Genomic DNA, 22,300 nt, shown 5'->3' with positions numbered 1-22,300 from the left:
TTAAGGAATCTCCATACTGTTCTCCATAGTGGCTGTATCAATTTACATTCCCACCAACAGTGCAAGAGAGTTCCCTTTTCTCCACACCCTCTCCAGCACTTATTGTTTGTAGATATTTTGATGGTGGCCATTCTGACTGGTGTGAGATGATATCTCATTGTAGTTTTGATTTGCATTTCTCTAATGATTAATAATGTTGAGCATTCTTTCATGTGTTTGTTGGCAATCTGTATCTCTTCTTTGGAGAAATGTCTATTTAGGTCTTCTGCCCATTTTTGGATTGGGTTGTTTGACTTTTTGATATTGAGCTGCATGAGTTGCTTGTATGTTTTGGAGATTAATCCTTTGTCAGTTGCTTCATTTGCAAATATTTTCTCCACTCTCAGGGTTCCCTTTTCGTCTTGTTTATGGTTTCCTTTGCTGTGCAAAGGCTTTTAAGTTTCATTAGGTCCCATTTGTTTATTTTTGTTTTTATTTCCATTTATCTAGGAGGTGGGTCAAAAAGGATCTTGCTGTGATTTATGTCATAGAGTGTTCTGCCTATGTTTTCCTCTAAGAGTTTGATGGTGTCTGGACTTACATTTAGGTCTTTAATCCATTTCAAGTTTATTTTTGTGTGTGGTGTTACAGAGTGTTCTAATTTCATTCTTTTACATGTAGCTGTTCAGTTTTCCCAGCACCACTTATTGAAGAGGCTGTCTTTTCTCCACTGTATACGCTTACATCCTTTATCAAAGATAAGGTGACCATATGTGTGTGGGTTTATCTCTGGGTTTTCTATCCTGTTCCATTGATCTATATTTCTGTTTTTGTGCCAGTACCATACTGTCTTGATTACTGTAGCTTTGCAGTATAGTCTGAAGTCAGGGAGCCTGATTCCTCAAGCTCCTTTTTTCTTTCTCAAGATTGCTTTGGCTATTCGGGGTCTTTTGTATTTCCATGCAAATTGTGAAATTTTTTGTTCTAGTTCTGTGAAAAATGACAGTGGTAGTTTGATAGGGGTTGCATTGACTCTGTAGATTGCTTTGGGTAGTACAGTCTTTTTCACAATGTTGATTCTTCCAATCCAAGAACATGGTATATCTCTCCATCTATTTGTATCATCTTTAATTTCTTTCATCAGTGTCTTATAATTTTCTGCATACAGGTCTTTTGTCTCCTTAGGTAGGTTTATTCCTAGATATTTTATTCTTTTTGTTGCAGTGGTAAATGGGAGTGTTTTTGTAATTTCCCTTTCAGATTTTTCATCATTAGTGTATAGAAATGATAGAGATTTCTGTGCATTAATTTTGTATCCTGCTACTTTACCAAATTCATTGATTAACTCTAGTAGTTTTCTGGTGCATCTTTAGGATTCTCTATGTATAGTATCATGTCATCTGCAAACAGTGACAGCTTTACTTCTTCTTTTCCAATTTGGATTCCTTTTATTTCTTTTTCTTCTCTGATTGCTGTGGCTAAAACTTCCAAAACTATGTTGAATAATAGTGGTGAGGGTGGGCAACCTTGTCTTGTTCCTGATCTTAGTGGAAATGGTTTCAGTTGTTCACCATTGAGGACGATGTTGGCTGTGGGTTTGTCATATATGGCCTTTATTATGTTGAGGAAAGTTCCCTCTATGCCTACTTTCTGCAGGGTTTTTATCATAAATGGTTGTTGAATTTTGTCGAAAGCTTTCTCTGAATCTATTGAGATAATCATATGGTTTTTATCCTTTAATTTGTTAATATGGTGTATCACGTTGTTTGCGTGTATTGAAGAATCCTTGCATTACTGGGATAAACCCTACTTGATCATAATGTATGCTCCATTTAATGTGCTGTTGGATTCTGTTTGCTAGTATTTTGTGGAGGATGTTTGCATCATGTTCATCAGTAATATTGGCCTGTAGTTTTCTTTCTTTGTGACATCTTTGTCTGGTTTTGGTATCAGAGTGATGGTGGCCTCGTAGAATGAGTTTGGGAGTGTTCCTCCCTCTGCTATGTTCTGGAAGAGTTTGAGAAAGATAGATGTTAGCTCTTCTCTTAATGTTTGATAGAATTTGCCTGTGAAGCCATCTGGTCCTGGGCTTTTGTTTGTTGGAAGATTTTTAATCACAGTTTCAATTTCAGTGCTTGTGATTGGTCTGTTCATATTTTCTATTTCTTCCTGGTTCAGTCTCGGAAGGTTGTGCATTTCTAAGAATCTGTCCATTTCTTCCAGGTTGTCCATTTTATTGGCATAGAGTTGCTTGTAATAATCTCTCATGATCCTTTGTATTTTGGCAGTGTCAATTGTTACTTGTTTTTCATTTCTAAATCTATTGATTTGAGTCTTCTCCCTTTTTTTCTTGATAAGTCTGGTTAATGGTTTATCAATGTTGTTTATCTTCTCAAAGAACCAGCTTTTAGTTTTGTTGATCTTTGCTAACGTTTCCTTCATTTCTTTTTCATTTATTTCTGATCTGATCTTTATGATTTCTTTCCTTCTGCTAACTTTGGGGTTTTTTTGTTCTTCTTTCTCTAATTGCTTTAGGTGTAAGGTTAGGTTGTTTATTTGAGATGTTTCTTGTTTCTTAAGGTAGGCTTGTACAGCTATAAACTTCCCTCTTAGAACTGCTTTTGCTTTATCCCATAGGTTTTGGGTCCTCATGTTTTCATTGTCATTTGTTTCCCGGTATTTTTTGATTTCCTCTTTGATTACTTCAGTGATCTTTTGGTTATTAAGTAGTGTGTTGTTTAGCCTCCATGTGTTTGTATTTCTTACAGATCTTGTCCTGTAATTGATATCTAGTCTCATAGTGTTGTGGTCGGAAAAGATACTTGATACAATTTCAATTTTCTTAAATTTACCTAGGCTTGATTTGTGACCCAAGATATGATCTGTCCTGGAGAATGTTCCATGAGCACTTGAGAAGAATGTGTATTCTGTTGTTTTTGGATGGAATGTCCTATAAATATCAATTAAGTCCATCTTGTTTAATGTATCATTTAAAGCTTGTGTTTCCTTATTTATTTTCATTTTGGATGATCTGTCCATTGGTGAAAGTGGGGTGTTAAAGTCCCCTACTACGATTGTGTTACTGTCAATTTCCCCTTTTATGGCTGTCAGTATTTGACTTATGTATTGAGGTGCTCCTATGTTGGATGCATAAATATTTACAATTGTTATATCTTCTTCTTGGATTGATCCCTTGATCATTATGGAGTGTCCTTCTTTGTCTCTTGTAGTAGTTTTTGTTTTAAAGTCTATTTTGTCTGATATGAGACTTTCTACTCCAGCTTTCTTTTGATTTCCATTTGCATGGAATATCTTTTTCCATCCCCTCATTTTCAGTCTGTATGTGACCCTAGGTCTGAAGTGGGTCTCTTGTAGACAGCATATATACGGGTCTTGTTTTTGTATCCATTCAGCCAGTCTATGTGTTTTGGTTGGAGCATTTAATCCATTCACATTTAAGGTAATTATCAGTATGTATGTTCCTATTACCATTTTCTTAATTGTTTAGGGTTTATTATTATAGGTCTTCTCCTTTTCTTGTGTTTCCTGCCTAGATAAGTTCCTCTAGCATTTGTTGTAAAGCTGGTTTGGTGGTGCTGAATTCTCTTAGCTTTTGCTTGTCTGTAAGGCTTTTAATTTCTCCATCAAATCTGAATGAGATCCTTGCTGGGTAGAGTAATCTTGGTTGTAGGTTTTTCTCTTTCATCACTTTAAATATGAGGTTTTTCTCTTTCATCACTTTAAATATGTCCTGCCACTCCCTTCTGGCTTGCAGAGTTTCTGCTGAAAGATCAGCTGTTCACCTTATGGGGATTCCCTTATGTGCTACTTGTTGTTTTCCCTTGCTGCTTTTAATATTTCTTCTTTGTATTTAATTTTTTATAGTCTGATTAATGTGTATCTTGGCGTGTTTCTCCTTGGATTTATCTTGTATGGGACTTTTTGTGCTTCCTGAACTTGATTAATTATTTCCTTTCCCATATTAGGGAAGTTTTCAAGTATAATCTCTTCAAATATTTTCTCAGTACCTTGCTTATTCTCTTCTTCTTCTGGGACCCCCTATAATTTGAATGTTGGTGCCTTTAATGTTGTCCCAGAGGTCTCTGAAACTGTCCTCAATTCTTTTCATTCTTTTTTCTTTATTCTGCTCTGCATTAGTTATTTCCACTATTTTATTTTCCATGTCACTTATCCGTTCTTCTGCCTCAGTTATTCTGCCATTGATCCCTTCTAGAGAATTTTTAATTTCATTTATTGTGTTGTTCATCTCTGTTTGTTTGCTCTGTACTTTTTCTAGGTTCTTGTTAAACGTTTCTTTTATTTTCTCCATTCTATTTCCAAGATTTTGGATCATCTTTAGTGTCATTATTCTGAATTGTTTTTCAGGTAGACTGCCTATTTCCTCTTCATTTGTTAGGTCTGGTGGGTTTTTGCCTTGCTCCTTCATCTGCTGTGTGTTTCTCTGTCTTCTCATTTTGGTTAACTTACTGTGTTTGGGGTCCTCTTTTTGCAGGCTACAAGTTCGTAGTTTCCGTTGTTTCTGGTGTCTGTCCCCAGACACTAAGATTGGTTCAGTGGGTTGTGTAGGCTTCCTGGTGGAGGGAACTAGTGCCTGTATTCTGGTGGATGAGGCTGAATCTTGTCTTTCTGGTGAGCAGGTCCACATCTGGTGATGTGTTTTGGGGTGTCTGTGGCCTTATTATGATTTTAGGCAGCCTCTGTGCTAATGGATGGGGTTGTGTTCCTGTCTTGCTAGTTGTTTGGCATAGGGTGTCCAGCACTGTAGCTTGCTGGTCGTTGAGTGGAGCTGGGTCTTGACATTGAGATGGAGATCTCTGGGAGATTTTCATCGTTTGATATTACATGGAGCTGGGAGGTCTCTTGTGGACCAGTGTCCTGAACTTGGCTCTCCCACCTCAGTGGCACAGCCCTACACTTGGCTGGAGCACCAAGAGCCTGTCCTCCACATGGCTCAGAATAAAAGGGAGAAAAAAGAAGAAAGAAGAAGATAAAATGAAATAAAATAAAGTAAAATAAAATAAAATAAAGTTATTTAAATAAAAAAATAAAAAATAATTATAAAGAAACAAAATTTTTTAAGTAATAATAATAAAAAAAGGACAGATAGAATCCTAGGACAAATGGTAAAAGCAAAGCTATACAGACAAAGTTACACACAGAAGCATACACATACACACTCACAAAAAGAGAACAAGGGGACAAAATATATATATCTTTGCTCCCAAAGTCCACCTCCTCAATTTGTGATGATTCGTTGTCTATTCAGGTATTCCACAGATGCAGGTACATCAAGTTGTTTGTGGAGATTAATCCACTGCTCCTGAGGCTGCTGGGAGAGATTTCCCTTTCTCTTCTTTGTTCGCACAGCTCCTGGGGTTCAGCTTTGGATGTGGACCCGCCTCTGCGTGTAGGTCGCCTGAGGGCGTCTGTTCCCCGCCCAGACAGGACGGGGTTAAAGGAGCAGCTGCTTCGGGGGCTCTGGCTCACTCAGGCGGGGGGAGGGAGCGGTACGGAGGAGGCGGGGCGCGCCTGCGGCGTCAGAGGCGTCGTGACGTTGCAGCAGCCCGAGGCGCGCCGTGCGTTCTCCCGGGGACGTTGTCCCCGGATCACGGGAGCCTGGCCGTGGCGGGCTGTACCGGCTCCCGGGAGGGGCGGTGTGGAGAGTGACCTGTGCTCGCACACAGGCTTCTTGGTGGCGGCAGCAGCAGCCTTAGCGTCTCACGCCCGTCTCTGGGGTCTGTGCTGATGGCCGCGGCTCACGCCTCTCTGGAGCTCGTTTAGGCGGCGCTCTGAATCCCCTCTCCTCGCGCACCAGGAGACAAAGAGGTAAGAAAAAGTCTCTTGCCTCTTCGGCTGCTGCAGACTTTTTCCCGGACTCCCTCCCGGCTCGCCGTGGCGCACTAACCCCTTCAGGCTGTGTTCACGCCGCCAATCCCAGTCCTCTCCCTGCGATCCGACCGCAGCCCGAGCCTCAGCTCCCAGCCCCGCCCGCCCCGGCGGGGGAGCAGACGAGCCTCTCGGGCTGGTGAGCGCTGCTCGGCGCCGAGCCTCCGTGCGGGAATCTCTCCGCTTTGCCCTCCGCACCCCTGTGGCTGCGCTCTCCTCCGTGGCTCCGAAGCTTCCCCCCTCCGCCACCCGCAGTCTCCGCCCTCGAAGGGGCTCCTAGTGTGTGGACACCTTTCCTCCTTCATGGCTCCCTCCCACTGGTGCAGGTCCCCTCCCTATTCTTTTGTCTGTGTTTTTTCTGTTTTCTTTTGCCCTACCCAGGTATGTGGGGAGTTTCTTGCCTTTTGGGAGGTCTGAGGTCTTCTGCCAGCGTTCAGTAGGTGTTCTGTAGGAGTTGTTCCATATGTAGATGTATTTCTGATGTACCTGTGGGGAGGAATGTGATCTCCGCGTCTTACTCTTCCGCCATCTTGAAGCTCCTCCTGAAACAAGCTTTCCCTCTTACTATTTTTAAGTCCAACTTTGTTACCTATGATGTTAGGCAGATACTTTTTAGGTAACATACATTTTGTTTTCTCTAAGTTGATAGGTTGTTTTCTGTTGCTTCCATATAAATATTGAGGTTAGAAGGAAATGTCGTAGGATCATTATCACACCATCTGCTCCAGCTGGTTTGTTTTTGTCACATGCTTTTCAGTGTTCTTACTGAGCTGTCAACAAACTGCCAATTAATTATGAAAACCTAACAGGTTGTCAGAGGTTACTATACCGAGAAAGTGAGCTCATGAGTCAGTGTATCAGGGGATCAATTATTGCTGATTTAAAATTTCCAGAACAGCTTCTGTGGACAAGTGAACTTTAAAAAATACAATAATAACGCCTTTGGATTCTATAGACGAAGAGAAGTAAGAAGGTAATAATTATTTTCTGAGTATCCTTTGAGAAGAGCCATCTTTATGTTTATGTTGCCATTTGATAACTATATAATTGAATTCAAGTATTTTCCTTAGTGATATTTCAATGGAGAAAATCTTATGAGGTACCATTCACAGAAGATAAACACGGAAGCTAGTCTTTGTCCTTTGTTTAACCACTGCTGAGCTCAAATGTCTATCTGCAATAGAAATCAGAGATCTCCTAAAAAAATGTTATCTGACTTTTAATATTAACTCTTTTTTACTTTATCTGTAATACCAAGTAAATCACTCCAGTTGTATGACAGTTTTTGATAAGATAAAACATTCTTATTTTTGTATAACGTGGTATTTTTAAGAAATTTTAGACTTGAAAATCGTAAGACTACCACTGAAGAAAAAATGAATCACGGTTAAGAGTATCAGAAAAGTAGATTAAAATAGTATAAACAGGTTGCATATATCAATACTACACCAAAGATTTACTCACTGACTTATTTTTCTCAACTAATGAAATTTCTTAAAGTAGATATTCCTATCCCGTTGCTTTTTGGCAGAAAATATATTTCAGCAGATTGTTGATGTAATTATCAATGTGTAGAAGTTCACTCACCCAAAATTTATGAGATCTTTATTCACCTAATTAACTGTTCATTTGTTCTGTATTTTATAGTAGATGAACTCTTTTCCTTGTGGGATATATATATGATATATATATATATATTTGTGTGTGTGTGTGTATGTGTGTGTATATATATATATATATATATATATATATATATATATATATATATATATACATACACACACACACAAAAAAGAGAGAATTAGAGGGAGTTTAGGAGGGGAAGAGAAAGGGCAGAGAAAGACAAACCCTTAAGCGAACACTTTTAGGAAATTTATGACCTCACCTTCACCTAGAATCATAATGCTACAGGGTTGTTGCCATGCCTCTTTCCTCCTTCTCCTGCTTCACAACAGAAGGAACATAGTATGCAGAGCTCTGAAAAAATACCCCTTCACCTGAACTGTTCGCTTTATTCTCGGTCTCTATCTTGAATTTGAAATATTCCATCCAGTTGTCTTATAAACAAATATTTACCTCTGGGAGAAGGATTAGACTATACGTCAAAATGACAGCAGAAGGAAGGATTGCAAATGAAAATATTTAGTTTTCTCAGGTTAGTTTTCAGATGTTTGTAACAGTAGTGGAAATGGGAATTGCATTCAGAATTGTCAGAATGCAGGAAAACACGCTGTTTCTTGTTTCCCTTGCATGCAAGATGACATTCATTTATGCATTCATTCATTGTATGTCCAGTAGGTGAAAGGCAATTTGGTGGGTCCAGATGATATAATGGTGGGGAAAAAAAAACAAAACAAAACAGATTCCAGCAACCACGAAGTTTGAAGGAAACAGATATATAGTCTTGTGAGTACATTTTAAAGTAATCATATTAATGTTGTATAATTACAAAGAGATGCTCTGAAATGAAAGAATACTGATCTATGAGTAGAGTAACTAAGAAATGTAAGTCAAGCTTCATATTATGGGGAAGGATTCTAAGGGACATTTTTGATGTGTGATGGTCTTGGGTGATAAATGGGAAAATAATTGTATTTCAATTGGAGATAATAGTACATAAAAGCCTTATAGTAGGAATGGACAAAACAAGTTCAAATAACTGCATGAAATTAGTCAGGCTGGAGAACAGTTATTTAGAGAAGAGTAAGACATGCAGAGCCTAGATGCTGTAGGAACTTGTAAGAACCAGTGGTTTTGTTTTTTATCTTAAGGATAAATGTATATATCTCAAAGTTACTAGCAAAGGCAATAATATCATGATGTTTAGATTCAACATGGAGAAGGGATTGAAGGTGCATAAGTGTGGAAGGAGGGGAAGGATGGGATTGGAGCATTTGAAGGAAGAAGTGGTGCCTACAGCTTGAACTAGGGTTGTGGCTATAGATTTGGAAAGGAACTGATGTTTGAGAGATATATATAGGAAGGTAGAACTAATAGAACTTAGAGATGGGTTCAATATGGAGAGTAAGGGAGACTAAGATGTCAAAAATGTCTCCTTTGTTTCTGGCTTGAGTAAAGGGTTGAATGAAAGTCTGCAAAAGCATGGCTTTATGTAGGGATGTGTATACTATGAGGAGTTTCTTTTGAAACATGAAGGCAGAGCTGTTAAGGAAGCTAATCATACCAATCTGGAGATTGAATGAGAAGCACTACATATAATTAAAACCATAGACTATGTTGAATGTCTGGCTGAGTGAATGAAGTAGGATACATGGCTAATGGGATTAAGTAATATTTAATGGCAAAATAAAGGAGTGGGATGGCTTGCAAAAGGACTGAGAAGACGTTTTTACAAACTCTGTAGACACAGAAGAGATGGATGTCATAGACATCAAGTAAAGTGACCATTTCTTGAAAAAAAGAAATGTTATTTTGATAGAGTGATGAGGATAGAATCATGATTGGTCAGAAAATGGATAGAATGAGATACACAATTCCTTCCAAAAATTCAGAAGGAGAGAAGAGAAATTATCTTAAAACATGGATGATTTGAACACATTTAAAGATGGAAGAAAATTATTTAGAGACAGAGTTTAAATACACTAAATAGCAGGGTTAATCAGTTGGTTAAGTTTCTCAAGCCAGATGACCAGATTGGATTAGACAGGAGGAGAAAAAGCTCCTCCTATGGTCACAATAGTGACAAAGATGTGAAAGTGGTAAAGTGGAATATAGTTGAGGTCAAAGCATAGATTTGTTTGTTTGGAAGAGGGCTTAGAGAGTTTATATGGTGATAAATTTATGCAATTTTACAGTTTCTCTGCTATAGCCAAGAATATAGAGCTGTGGAAAGAGCCATAGGACTTTTAGTTTAAAGCACTTAAAAAGCAATTTCTAGGAAACGTCCTCTTAGGTGCTACTGGTAAAATGCATTCATAACTCGATGTAACCTATCTGTATAATTTCTGTTGTACCTCAGTTTATTAAGTACTTACCATAGAAGACTATCCTATCAACCTCTCACCAATATTTACCAGTAAATTATAATAGCTATAGTTTTATTAAGCATTACTCATCAAATATACTCAAAGAGGAGTTTGAGATTTAAAAACATTGATAATTGTATTCTGTATGGATGCTTAGAAAATTTATCATTGTTTAATGTTTTCTCTCTTTTTAAAAAATTTTCTTTCAACATGTGTTTATTAATTGTTTCTCAATACATTTTTATTGGCCCCTAAATTTCTACTTATTCAATGTTGTGTAAAGCTGTATGAGTAAAACAAACGATATTTGTTATGATCAAAAAGATAATCTTTATTCAGAGATTCTTACCTATTATGGATTCAGTTGGCGACTGCTGCCAGGTTTTGATTAGATCTATGAAGATTTCTATTTGCTATTGAATATTTCTTGATACATTTATTCAGTATAGAATGTATTTTCTGATTATTTGCAATGTTAATTTTCACAGGTGAAAAGCAATAAGGATGTTTAAGTGCTGGTCAGCTGTTTTGATTCTTGGATTCATTTTTCTGGAGTCAGAAGGAAGGCCAACCAAAGAAGCAGGATATGGCCTTAAATCTTATCAGCCTCTAATAAGATTGCGACACAAGGTACAGTACCCATCTGGACTTGCTCCTAGTGTCTAGCGGTTATGAACTAAACTATTGGTTGTCTGGTTTACTACTCACTTAGGAGCACTTATTTCAGAATATGCTTTCAGAATATAATTTACATAAAAATCACATTTTAAAACATGAAATAGTAGTACTTTTGGAAACTTACAACTTTGGGAATTAAATACTTTTTAACAAATTATAGAGATGGGTTATTTTAAAAATATGTCACTAAAAGTTCAAGTGAAGTAATAGTAAAGGATTTATAAAAATCAGTAAATATGTTAAGACCTAATCACCCAGATGCTTTCTATTATTTTGATATTAATTTTAAGTTTAGAACTTTTCAAAATAAAACAATATTGTTATATTCTTGAATTTGTCATAAAGATAAACAGAAAAGGATGTCTGTACCATCTAGAGATATAGTTTGGCAGTTTTTGTTTTTATAAAAATCATTAGACATTTTAACTTCATCAAAAATTATAATTTTGTGTTGTCTAATGTTGAGAAAATACTTCATTTATTTATGTTAAATATTTTCAAGAAAAAAATAAGTTGACATTTAAGAATTCTATAAATTATATAGATTATATACTTACAATAAATTAAGCTAGTGCTTTTATTTTAATAACAGATCATGATACTGCAAATAAGATACTGAAGCAACATTTTATTCAATCAAATAAGTTTACAATACATTTTGGTTTTCCTAGAGAACTGAAAAAAGACAAAAATGCTGATTTTGAAAAGAACATATGTACTTTAAAATTTCTTATGCTACTTGTCTTTTAAAAAACACTTGAAATAAACATAACTATATTGATTTTCTCCCTTACATTCAATACATGCTAGTGACATTTATTTTTGCTGAAATTCTTTCATCACATTATTGTATTTTGATAAAATTGCTAACATTTACTGGGATTTTTATGTGCCAGACACTAGGCTAAGCTATTAAATGTATTATTTTATTTAATCTTCAAAACAAACTGATGAAGACGTATCTATTTTCATTCGATAGATGAGAAATAAAAATTCTTAGAATGTTAAAGGATTTTTCTGAATGCATATATTTATTAAATATATCAATAGGCTAGGGTATAACATGCAGGATAGATTTGATAGGAATAAAAGAGAAAATAAGTAAAATATAAAATATTCTTCAATGTCAAAAATCATTGTAGAAATTTAGTCTCATGTAAAAGTAAATAAGTTATTAAAGTGTTCAGTCTGGATAAATACAATTGGAGAATTGGCCTCGTTCTACTATCTTTCAAATATCATTTGTTTCCCCTACTTCTTGGGCTAAGAATAAGTTTTATCACTGCCCCAAACTTAGAAATAATAACTCCTTTATGAATGCTCTCAAAACACATTATTATTTCAACATATTGACTCATACTGTTACAGACCCAGTGAATATTTATTCCATGCTTTGTGTCTGCCCTATGTTATGTGTCTTAGGTCAGAAACTGTGCCTTTCTAATCTTTTCATTCCTGGTGCCATGAATATAGTAGATACTGTTTAATTGAATCGATGGCAGAAAAATGACAGGTAGAATGCATGACTAGGAGTTTTGACTGTTCCCCTGCTAAATATAAACCACAGATTTTTATGTATTATTTATAAATAATTTTGAATTAAATTTGGACGTTGAAGATAAATTTCTTATCCTGCACTGCTGTGTGATTTAAGAAACCTTTAAGGAAATGAAACAACAAATGAGTTAAACCTGTTTTAGAAAGACTAATACCCACCCAAAATGATCAAAGTCACCTCCCAATCTTTTCCATCTCTGTGTCTTTAGCCCGAAATAATTAGAAACAATACATGATTGCTAGTATGTAGAAGCAGATAGCAGAGAATGCTATGTAATACCTAACTTTCAAATGACGTGAGACAGAGGTGACATGAAACTATAAGAGGCATTCTGTGACTCTGTGTGTGTGTGTGTGTGTGTAAACGTGTGTATTTGACAGGAATAAAGAAGCACCTTGAGCTGTGCAAGTTCCTGCAGTGTCCCACCAGATACTTTCCACACACTATCAACCCCTGACCCAGCCACTGGGATCTACTTTTCCTTCCCCAAGACCTTGAAGACTAATCTCATTATACTATTTATTTTTGTTTATATCAGTCACTGTTTGAATCCCAGGGCTACCTGGTCGTCCTTTTTCCACTGCTTTCATTCCAGTTAGGTTCACATGCTACTTTGTTAGGCTTTCCCAAACCATAATTGAAAATGGGACAAACATAGACATTCCCTAGATCCCCTGTTTGATTTCTTTTCTTTTCTTTCTTTTTTCTTTTTTTTTTCTTTTTTGCTAGGAAATAAGCTTTTATTAATTAGTCCCAGAGGTTCTAAACTTTTTATGTCCATTTTTTTTTTTTTTTTGTCTTAAACAGGAAGGGCCTTTTCTAGTCTTCTTACTGATATTCTAAATAGTTTTGTAAAATGTTTTCTTCTGTACTCTTCTCTCATATTTATTTATTTGTTTATTTTAAAATTTTTATTGGAGTATAGTTACTTTATAATGTTGTGTTAGTTTCTACACTACCACATAGTGAAGCAGCTATACATACACACATATCTCCTCTTTTTTGGATTTGCTCCCCATTTAGGTCATCACAGTACATTGAGTAGAGTTCCCTGTGCTATACAGTAGGTTCTCATCAGTTATCTATTTTATACATAGTATCAATAGTGTATATATGTCAATCCCTATCTCCTAGTTCATCCCACCTCCCCTTCCCCCCTTGGTATCCATACGTTTGTTCTCTACGTCTGTGTCTCTATTTCTTATTTCCACTCATAGAATACATCACTATTTGCAAGATATCTATTTTAATTATCTATTAGTTTGTTGGATGTTTCCTTCCATTATGATATAAGCTACTATTCATCTTGCTATAACACAGCACCTAGAACAGTTTGTGACACATGGTAAACAAGAAACAAATATATGTAGAATGAATGATTCCATCTGTTGGCTAGAATAAGGCTTAAATCAAGATGATATACATGTATAATTATACCATATTATTATAATTAATAATAAGTCAGAAATAATTTCTTTTTCTATCATTTTACCAGAGTAAAATCAATAGAGCTATACTTAATAAATTTTTAAAATACATTATTTTAATAGCATTACATAAATTGATTTCCTCTTATTTGTTATTTTTTAACCTACATGGTTTTATTTAAATTGCAAGGAATAATAACATCTATAAACCTTTGGATAGGTGTCACTAGTATTAAATATTAGTTATTAACTACAAAACTATAAAATAATAGATATGATAGATACTGAGTTCTGATTAGCCAATCTCCACATTTTCCCCAGAGAGTTGTCTGTACTTTGAATCCAGACAAATGTATATACAGAATTCATTTTTATCAAATATTTGTGTGTTAACTGTATAGTGAATCCCCTTTTGGGAGCAAAAACTGAAATGTGAGAATTATTTGTCATTTTACATAGAAATAGTGTAGATATAATTATAAACATGTATGTACATAGTTATATCATTTACAACTCTATATACACACAAATGTGATTACAAATATATTTGTCTGTCTCAAGATAAAAATGAGTAACATAAATCCATCATGCTAATTATAGAATCTTAATTATAGTCCATAGTATGTATCTAAGGGAGCTGATCCTGTGTTTCATCCAATGTGTTTACCCAACAAGTATTTATTGAACTTAAGAGTAGGAATTCATTAGCACTGTAAAATTGTAAAATACAATTACAAAATGCAAATCCAAATAGTGGCTCTTCCTTCATTATTATTTTAAAATAACCATTGCATACTTATATTGTACTATGTACTTTCATATACATTAATTGTTGTAATTTAATTCTACAGTAATCCTGGGATGCAGGGAATATTATTCCTGTTTATCCAAATGATATTATTAAAATCAGAAAGGAAAAGTTACTTTCGCAAGGAGAAGAGAGGGGAACAGACAGAATCAATGAGATTAGTAAGAGGTAGATAAAAGCATAGGTAGACAACAGATGTGGAAGAGGGACCAGAAAAGCATAAAGATGATGATGGTAGTAAAGCAACGTGACATTAACTTCAACGAGAAACATCTCATGTTCTTTCAGATTGTTCCTCTTGCCTTTCCATAAGCACAACCACAATGTTCCCACCTCCATTTTCTTGGCCAGATTGAATGCCTTCTTCTGAAGGTTGCTGTAGCTCTGGTTTAGGCCAGTCTCCCAATGAAGTCTCACTAGGAAGCAATAGTCACCACCCTAACTGCTGGTCTGTTGCTAGGAATCTGGGTGTTGAGCATAATAGTAACTATTGGCTGCCATGTGCATTTGTGAGAAAATTCCCTGAAGTCTCCCAAATTTTAAGCCATCTCCAGAATTTGTATACTCAGAGCAGCCCATACAGAACTTAGTCTCACAGAACATTGACTGTATACCAGGTACTCTGTTAGCTTTATTCTATACATTGGTTTAATTATATGAAGATTTTCATGTCATAAGTGGTTTTATTACCATTTGATAAATGAGAAAATTGGGCTTCAAAAATGTTTAGTAATTGTTTAATACAACACCCTTATAATGTTAGGAAGCAGGATTTAGGATTTAATACAGAGTCTATATATCTTAATGCCCATTCCACAGTGAGTAATTTTTGTAGTAATTTGACCTGTGTGCTGTGTATTTCCTATTCTCTCTGCATTCTGATCACATAGTAGTAAGGCACGATTTTATGTCTTGGTCCCTTTGTGGTTGATGTGACTATGTGTCTACTTCTGGCTAATGAACTGTAAGAAGTGACATGAAATGCATCTGGGCTGAACATTTGATCCCAATTGTAAAATCTTTCTGAATTCTCTTTTTCTTCTAGCATGACAAACAGCATCTGATCAAGGTGGTGTCAGCTTAAATCATCCCAAGTGTCTAAATAACTAGGATGAGTGAAACACACTGGCAATTAGTGAACATTGCATACTTATATTGCACTACGTACTTTCATATACATTGTTGTAATTTAATTCTACAATAATCCTGCGATGCAGGGAGTATTATTCCTGTTTATCCAAATGATATTATTAAAATTGAAATGTGAAATGAAGGGAAAATCTTCTGTTTTAAACCACTGAGACTTGGGAGTTGTTTGCTATCTCAGCATAACCATAGTCTGTTCTCACCAATAAAGAGAGAACTAGAATGTAAACTCCTATCACCTAACCACAAATTCTGGGCTCCTTTTCCTCTACTGTCGAGGTATTTTTTTTTTTTTTTCATTTCCATTCCTAGACTTTTCTTCCTCTCTTTCATCCAGTATTTCTTTCTCCTCTCTGTTTCCTGCTGAGTCATAATTTCCTATCACAATTAAAACTCCTGTTGTAGTCACAAACCTGTAATATGCGTGTACTAATATTTCAGCATATTACCCTAGTCAGTTCACTGTAAATCCTGTTAGGGTCGGTGCCTTATCTAACATCCTTTTTCTTACCTTCGGCACTGATCGCACTGCTACATTGTTTGCTGATACTGGTGATCAAAGCCAAGCTAGAGGGAAGATCTTATGAGAACAGTAAGGAGTTCTCTTTGAGTATACCTAGTGGGACCACTGAAAGATGTTAAATAGCTTACATGTTTGTGTGGCCAGAGAATGTGATGCCCAGCTTTATAGTGCAGAGAAAACCAAAATTGCATTACTATCCCTTTACTTCCTAATCAAAATGTTAGTCTATGAAAGTAGTTACCGTGCAAATGGAGCAAAGAGTTTGCATAATTTAATAAGTCCAGAGAGTGTTGCTATGCATGGCAGTGCACTATAATTCAAAGAAGTCGTTTGTGGGAGGTGATGTTTTACTTTTGGTATTAAAAGATTGATAGATGTGGATTGGTGAAGAGTGACAGGAGAGAACTCTAGGGAAGGAGAAAAACATTAAACAACACATCAAAACCGTGACTGCTCAGAGGATAGAAACCTTCAGGCAAACCCAGGAGCATTATTTCCTGACTGACTAAAAATTTTGCCATTCCATCTGAAATATCTTACTGCTTCCAGCATGTTCAAGGGAAGGCCTTTTAAAATGTTAATGTATTTTGCAGGGGTCAAGAAGCGATTTGGACCATTATGTAAGAGCAAAAATGGTCGTGATGAGGGAAGTAAAGACATCATGGTGAAATGATTGATTAAGTAAATGTTAAGGAATTAATCAATTAATATATAGATATATTTATTCCATATATATCTTAGTGATTGATTATTATTAATAAATCTCTGGCTTTTTATGTTTTATTTTTTTATTGAAGTATAGTTGATTTACAATTTTGTGTTAGTTTCAGGTGCACAGCAAAGTGATTCAGTTATACATATACATATATATTATTTTTCAGATTATTTTCCCTTATAGGTTATTACAAAATATTGAGTATAGTTCCTTGCACTATACAGTAGGTCCTTGTTTATCTGTTTTATATATAATAGTGTGTATCTGTTAATCCCAAGCTCCACATTTATCCTTCCCCACCTTTCCCCATTAGTGACCATAGGTGTTTTCTATGTCTGTGAGTCTATTTCTGTTTTGTATATAAGTTTGTTTGTATCTTTTTTTTTTAGATTCCACATATAAAAGATATCATATGATATTTGTCCTTCTCTGTCTGGCTTACTTCACTTAGTATGATAATCTATAGGCCCGTCCATTGCTGCATATGGCATTATTTCATTCTTTTTATGGCTGAGTAATATTTCATTGTATAAATATACCACATCTTCTTTATTCATTCATCTGGCTATGGACATTTAGGTTGTTCCATGTCTTGGCTATTATAAATAGTGCTGCTATGAGCATTGGAGTGCATGTATATTTTTGAATTATGTTTTTCTCCAGATATATGGCCAGGAGTGGAATTGCAGGATCATATGGTAGCTCTATTTTTAGTTTTTTAAGGAACTTCCGTACTGTTCTCCATACTGGCTGTACAAATTTACATTCCCACCAACAGTGTAGGAGGATTCCTTTTTCTCCGCACCCTCTCTAGCATTTATTAGTTGTAGACTTTTTGATGATGGCCATTCTGACTGGTGTGAGGTGATACCTCATTGTAGTTTTGATTTGCATTTCTTGGCATTTTTCACATAACTAGAACAAAAAATTTTAAAATTTGTATGGAAACACAAAAGACCCCTAATAGCCAGAGCAATCTTGAGAAAGAAGAATGGAGCTGGAGGAATCACAATCCCTGACTTCAGAGTATACTACAAAGCTACAGTAGTCAAAACAGTATGGTACCAGCACAAAAACAGAAATATAGATCAATGGAACAGGATAGAAAACCCAGAAATAAACCCATGCACCTATGATCAATTAATCTACAAAAAAGGAGGCAAGAATATACAGTGGAGAGAAGACACTCTCTTCAGTAAATGGTGCTGGGAAAACTGGACAGCTATACATAAAAGAATGAAAATAGAACATTCTGTAACACCATACACAATAATAAACTGAGAATGGATTAAAGACCTAAATGTAAGACCAGATGCTATAAAACTCCTCTAGAAAAACGTAGGCAGAACACTCTTTGACATCCATTGCAGCAATATCTTTTTGGATTCGTCTCCTAGAGTAATGGAAATAAAAACAAAAATGAACAGTTGGGACCTAATTAAACTTAAAAGCTTTTGCACAGCAAAAGAAACCAGAAACAAAATGAAAAGACAACCTATAAAATGGGAGAAAATATTGGCAAATGATGCAACTGACAAGTGATTAATCTCCAAAATATAGAAACTGCTCATACAGTTCTCTCTCTATCTATCTATATCTATATCTATCTATCTATATATATATATTTACATATGTATATATATATATAAACAACTCAATCCAAATGGGCAGAAAATCTAAATAGACTTTTCTCCAAAGAAGACATACAGATGGCCAAAAGGCTCATGAAAAGATGCTCAACATTGCTAGTTATTAGAGAAATGCAAATCAGATTTTTTAATCCAAAAATTATGTTTGAAAAAGGAGAACATTTATTTATTTTTTTCTGATAAATGAAGTTCCGCTATTAATTGAGCTAGTGCCTGAAGCCTAGTTTCCACAGGACTATGCAAAGAGGGCTATGTTATAGCAGCATACACCATAGGATATAGAAGATTTGTGCATTGAAGGACACCATATGGGCCGTTCTTTGCACCAGAAGAAGACATTATCTTTAGGACACTGGACAGTAGGTAGTCTTGCCCTTTGCTTGGATTAGAGATACAATCTCTGTCTTCTAAGGCTGTATATACACTTGCCTTTGCTCCGGAAGGGGACATTATCTCTGTGTTTCAAAGCTGCGTGCTGTACAAACATCCTTGAATAGATTCCAGAGCAAATGACAGTCAGTGTCTCTGCTCAGGAGATGTGCAAAAACATGAGGGGGATTGTCTCCCAAGACACAAGGGGAGTACCACCTGTATCAGGAGGTCAGAGTCACCATCAAGTGTATCTAAGGCCTGAACTAATGATATGTATTTCAAAGTTGATTTGCAAACCAAGTGCATAGGTATAACTTCATCCTACCTTTTACTGCTTAATTTTGTACTTTCTAGAACTTTAAGGAAAAAAATGTTTTGTCGACCTTCGAATGTGTTGCTTTCATGTTTATTCCTTTACACCAGGAAATATTTGCTAATCTGGGGAAAATCGGCATGTGGTTGACTAAATCACTTTCCTTACCAAAAATAAGTCAATAAAGGGATATATCTAACTTTTAAAATCTTCAAGATAAGAACCTACTAGTCATTTGATCCTTTTGAGAATGAATTCTCAAAGCAGTACTATTATTACAGATGTGTAGGGTGATATGCATAAAGTCTGTCCCTTTATACCTCTATGACCCTACATTAAAATATTTTTTGTAAAACTTTAAAAGTAGTAGTTATAACTGCTTTCGTTTGAAGATTTGAAGTTTTGAAATGTTAAAAATGGGATGCATTAGCATTCTACTTACATCTATTCAATAAAATATAACAAAGTAGTCAAATAAATCAAATTCATATAGTTTATTAGAACCAAGCTTGTCAGGATTCCAGAAAACTCTGTTTATGTGCTAGTCTTGGGCACTTATGATGTTTTTTACCACTCTGGGATGAATTTCAAGTGACCTGAGCCACAATGCTTTCTCTTACCCAACTCAATAATTTAAAAAATTTATATAGATAGATAGATAGTTGAAAAACAGTGGCTTTATCCCTGTTTCCCTGAACAGTTATTGATTCTTTTACTGATCAAGAAGCACCAGAATATTAGGACCTAGATGTGGTTAAACAGGTTTGTCATTATTGTTCATTTTGATTGACTTTTGATTAACTTCCAAAACCTTCTTATCTTTAGATATAGTTGTATTTTTCTCCTCATTTCTGTGGAAAGAATGTGCTAGTACACATCAGTTTGCTAAGGAAAACAAACTACTGATAGACCCAGATCTACCACTAATTAAGCACATTATACTACCTCCTGTTAAAAAATATATATATAGGTGTCATAGTTTATAACAGGGTTCAGTGTGGTTACTCTAAACATGTACATGTAGAAAAAAGGCTTATGAGTTAAGAACAGGCAAATGAGGTAAATTAATATTAATATACCACAACCTAATATTTGTATTCACTACTTCAATGTGTAAACTAATTATAAGTTGTTTTGTACATCTTCCATTATTAAAATTCTATTGTGAATTCAATTAGCAAAGCTCTGTATTATAAATGAAAAGAAATATTCTGATTTATGAGCTTGACATTCAACATGTTTAAGGCATAAAATCCCTATGGTGTATAGATCACAGTTGAAAAGAATAGGATTAGTTTTAACTAATATTGCTTACTGCTTATTTCTGGCGTCGGGTTCCCTGTATATGAGCTGAGATATAGTGGTTTTAGAGCTATAAAATAGTAGAAAATATTCAATCCATCTTTAAAAGCATATAATACAGATGGGAAAAGTGAGTGCCTGAGAGGAAAAGGTCTTTATTGAAGATCACACAAGCTGAACTAGCCACAAGTCTGTCTGAAAGTGATTGGGAGTTTATCACTTGTGTGTGTTAAACAAATGGCCCATTCAAAGATTGGGCTGTCAGTCATTATACTACCAATTGGTAGAACCATCCAACAAAAAATGTCTATTTTCAACATCCTGTCAGAAGGATACTTACATATGCTATCAGCAATGGTGGCAATGTGGTTTTATTTTCTCCTAAAGGGCTTCTTTTCTCTTTCCCAATTTTTAAATAGACTATTTTCTTATAACACTTTTAAGTTCACAGCACAATCGAGTAGAGAGTCTAGAGAGTGCCCATATACTTCCTGGCACCACATCTATAAGCTTCCCTCACTATCAGCATCCTGCACCACATGGTACTTTTGTTACAATTCATGAACCAACAGTGACAAATCATTATTACCTGAAGTCCATGGTTTGCCTTAGCACCATTGTAGTAGCATACAGGATAATTTCATCCTCCTAAAAATACTCTGTGCTCTGCCTATTTATCTCTCTCTCCCATAACACCCCATAAACTCTAACATGTTATTGTCTCCATAGTTTTGCCTCTTCCAAAATGTCACGTTGTTGGAATCGTACAGAATATAGCCCTTACAGATTGGCTTCCTTCACTTAGTAGTATGCACTAAAGATTTTTCCATATCTTTTCATGTCTTGATAGCTCATTTCTTTTTAGTACTGAATAATAGTCCATTGTCTGGATGTACCACAATTTATTTATCTACTTACTTACTGAAGGACATGTCGGTTGCTTGATTTTGATAATTAAAATAAAACTGTTATAAACATCTGTGTGCAGGTTTTTGTGTGGACATAAGTTTTCGACTCATCTGGGGAAATTCCAAGGAGTGTGATTATTGAATCATATGGAAGGGTATGATTAGTTTTATAAGAAAGTGTTACACTGTCTTCCAAAGTAGCTGCACCATTTTGCATTCTCATCAACAGTAAATGAGAGTGGTTCCACATTCTTGTCAGCATTTGGTGTTGCCAACTATTTGGATTTTAGCCATTCTAATATACATATAGTGGTATCTCACTGTGGTTTTAATTTGCCATTCACTAAAGACATATGACGTTTAACATATTTCTATATGTTTATTTGTCATCTGTATATTCTCTTGGTATAGGTGTCTGCTCAGGTCTTTTGCCCATTTTTTAAATTGGGTTATTAGTTTTCTCATTGTTGAGTTTGAGTCCATTGTATATTTTGAATAATAGTCCTTTATCAGATGTGCTATTTTCAGATATTTTCTTCCTGACTGTGACTTGTTTTCTCATTTCTTGACATTGTCTTTTGCAGAGAAGACATTTTTTAACTTTAATGAAGTTCAGCTTCACAATTATTTCTTTCCTGAATCATGTCTTTTTTGTAGTATTTTAAAAGTCATTGCCGTACTCAAGGTCATTTACATTTTCTCCTGTGTTATTACCTTCTGGGAGGTTTATAGTTTTCCATTTCACATATAAGCCTAAGATTCATTTTGGGTGATTCTTGTGAAGGGTTTCAAGTCTGTGTCTAGATTCACAGGTGAATGTAGGTGTCCAGTTGTTCCAGCATCATTTGTTGAAAAAGCTATCTTTGCTCCATTGTACTGCCATTGCTCTTTCATCAAAGATCAGTTGATTATATTACTGTGGGTCTGAGCTGGACTCTACTCTGTTCCATTGAGCTATTTGTCAATTCTTCCACCAATGCCACACTCTCTTGATTACTGTAGCTTTATGATAAGTCCTAAGTGCATTCG

The 22,300-nt window shown here is 35.4% G+C and overlaps 1 protein-coding gene across 3 annotated transcripts in view; it reads left to right on the top strand.

The window, feature by feature from the left end:
- The first annotated feature begins 10,376 nt into the window (after positions 1 to 10,376).
- Positions 10,377 to 22,300, top strand: part of FSTL5 (follistatin like 5) — a 708,623-nt gene continuing 696,699 nt past the window's right edge. For all 3 annotated transcript variants that reach the window (XM_059923874.1, XM_059923877.1, XM_059923875.1), the window contains exon 1: positions 10,377 to 10,502. In XM_059923874.1, the coding sequence (XP_059779857.1) occupies positions 10,377 to 10,502 (126 nt within the window). The remainder of the gene's footprint in view (positions 10,503 to 22,300) is intronic.

The sequence above is a fragment of the Balaenoptera ricei genome, chromosome 5 (genome assembly GCF_028023285.1).
Source record: "Balaenoptera ricei isolate mBalRic1 chromosome 5, mBalRic1.hap2, whole genome shotgun sequence".
Classification (NCBI taxonomy): domain Eukaryota; kingdom Metazoa; phylum Chordata; class Mammalia; order Artiodactyla; family Balaenopteridae; genus Balaenoptera; species Balaenoptera ricei.
The sequence above is the reverse complement of the archived record's forward strand: the minus strand, read 5'-3'. Positions and strand labels throughout refer to the sequence as shown.